The 1811-nt window shown below is 39.6% G+C and overlaps 1 protein-coding gene across 1 annotated transcript; it reads left to right on the forward strand.

Annotated features, from left to right (window-relative positions):
* Positions 1–299: 299 nt before the first annotated feature.
* Positions 300–1572, forward strand: LOC107104128 (alpha-(1,3)-fucosyltransferase 7-like). Its single transcript, XM_015404050.1, has 2 exons — positions 300–308; positions 499–1572. The coding sequence occupies exons 1-2, from the start codon at positions 300–302 to the stop codon at positions 1570–1572; spliced, it is 1083 nt and encodes a 360-aa protein (XP_015259536.1).
* Positions 1573–1811: the final 239 nt, after the last annotated feature.

The raw sequence follows: 1811 nt of genomic DNA on the forward strand, positions 1-1811 counted from the left end.
CTCTGATCGCATCACCATATTCAGGCAAAACACTTAGAAAACAACAGTTGACTCTTGTTCCTCAAACCTAAGCCCCCTTTTGCATTTATATGTTTTTATTACTTTCAGTTCCTAATTGATTTAAGTAGAAACTTCATTGTAAACTACTAAAAACAGAATGTTTACCCACAACAGTACTCTACCAATAAGTGAGATGCTTATTTCCTACTTAAGAGGCTATTTCCTGCTTCATCACCACTTGTGCGCTCAACATCTTCTGGGAGTCAAGTTATTGCTCTTCTCTACCAACTGGAGTTAAAATGAACAAGGTAGGTATTATTTATTATTTATAAAACATTTATATTTATAATTAATAAAAAAAAGTTACATTTCTTTAATGTATTCTTTACTAGACTTTTAAACAAATGTCTCCTTACATGTATTTTTATTTAAACACATGAGATTCTCATGACACTGTACCCTTTAGATTTAAAACTGACATTTTTTCCTCTATATTAGGAAAGTGACCAAGCAAAAAAGTGGCACATTGGATCCATAAAGAGTTTCCTTGTTTTATGCGTGTTGTTTGCTTTGCTTATCCTGTACTGGGATTCCCAAATTAAAACCGAATTTGTCCCTTTGACTCATTTGAGCAAGACTAGGAATGTGACAATCCTTATCTGGTACTGGCCCTTCGGCAGCACATTTTCTCTAAAGGGTGATGTATGCTGGGATCTGTACAAAATACCTAACTGTAAACTGGTGGACCAGCGCTCCTTGTTCCCCTCAGCTGACGTCGTTGTGTTCCACAACAGAGAACTGATAGCTGGTACCCAGAGACTTCCCACCGAGCTCCAGCGGCCGGGGGGTCAGAGGTGGGCCTGGATGTCTCTGGAATCTCCTGCTCACAACGGCAACCTGCACAAGTTTGCAAATATCTTCAATTTGACAGTATCCTATAGGAGGGATGCTGATGTGCACACGCCATATGGTGAACTGCTTCCTTTGGAGTCTGAAGGTAACCTGGTGAATGACAGTCACATAAATAAGACCTCTTTGGTCTGTTGGGTGGTCAGCAACTACATGAACCACCACAAAAGGACACAAGTGTATAGAGAGCTCAGCGCCACAGTTCCTGTAAACGTTTATGGCAGCTGGAATAAAAAGCTCCTCTCCTCTGCAGACCTCTTACCAACAATCTCTCGCTGCTACTTTTATTTGGCTTTTGAGAACTCACAGGCAAAGGATTATATCACGGAGAAGCTTTGGTATAATGCTTACCAAGGAGGAGCTGTACCTGTTGTACTGGGACCCCCCATAAGTGACTACAAAGCGGTGGCTCCAGATCATTCTTTCATCCATGTCGATGAGTTTCCATCGGTGCAAGAACTAGGAAAGCACCTTCAAAGACTTGCAAAGGACAGAAAGCAATATGAGGAATATTTTACGTGGAAACGAAACCAACGAGTTAAAGTCCATGGAGACTGGAGGGAAATGCTTTGCAAGATTTGTTTACAGTACAACAGTTTACCTCAGCATAAAGTTTACTCAGATCTAGAGGCCTGGGACAAGACAAGTTATACTAGAAAATAAATAGTTATGTTGGTTTGCTTTGCTGTTTAGTTGGTGTGTAACTATGCTTAGATTAATAATAAAATTTTCCATACTTGTACTTTCGCATCGTTGCTCTTAGTACTACATGTTGAGAAATCTTTGTATCAGAATTACACTGAAAAAAATTATGCATCCGTTTTTGGTATTTAGTTAATTTTATCTATATATAAAACCGTGAAGCTGGAGGGGGAGGTGTGATGGTGTTTTTGGGTGCTTTG

Source organism: Cyprinodon variegatus, unplaced genomic scaffold, assembly GCF_000732505.1.
Source record: "Cyprinodon variegatus isolate N-32 unplaced genomic scaffold, C_variegatus-1.0 Scaffold1624, whole genome shotgun sequence".
NCBI classification, from domain to species: Eukaryota; Metazoa; Chordata; class Actinopteri; order Cyprinodontiformes; family Cyprinodontidae; genus Cyprinodon; species Cyprinodon variegatus.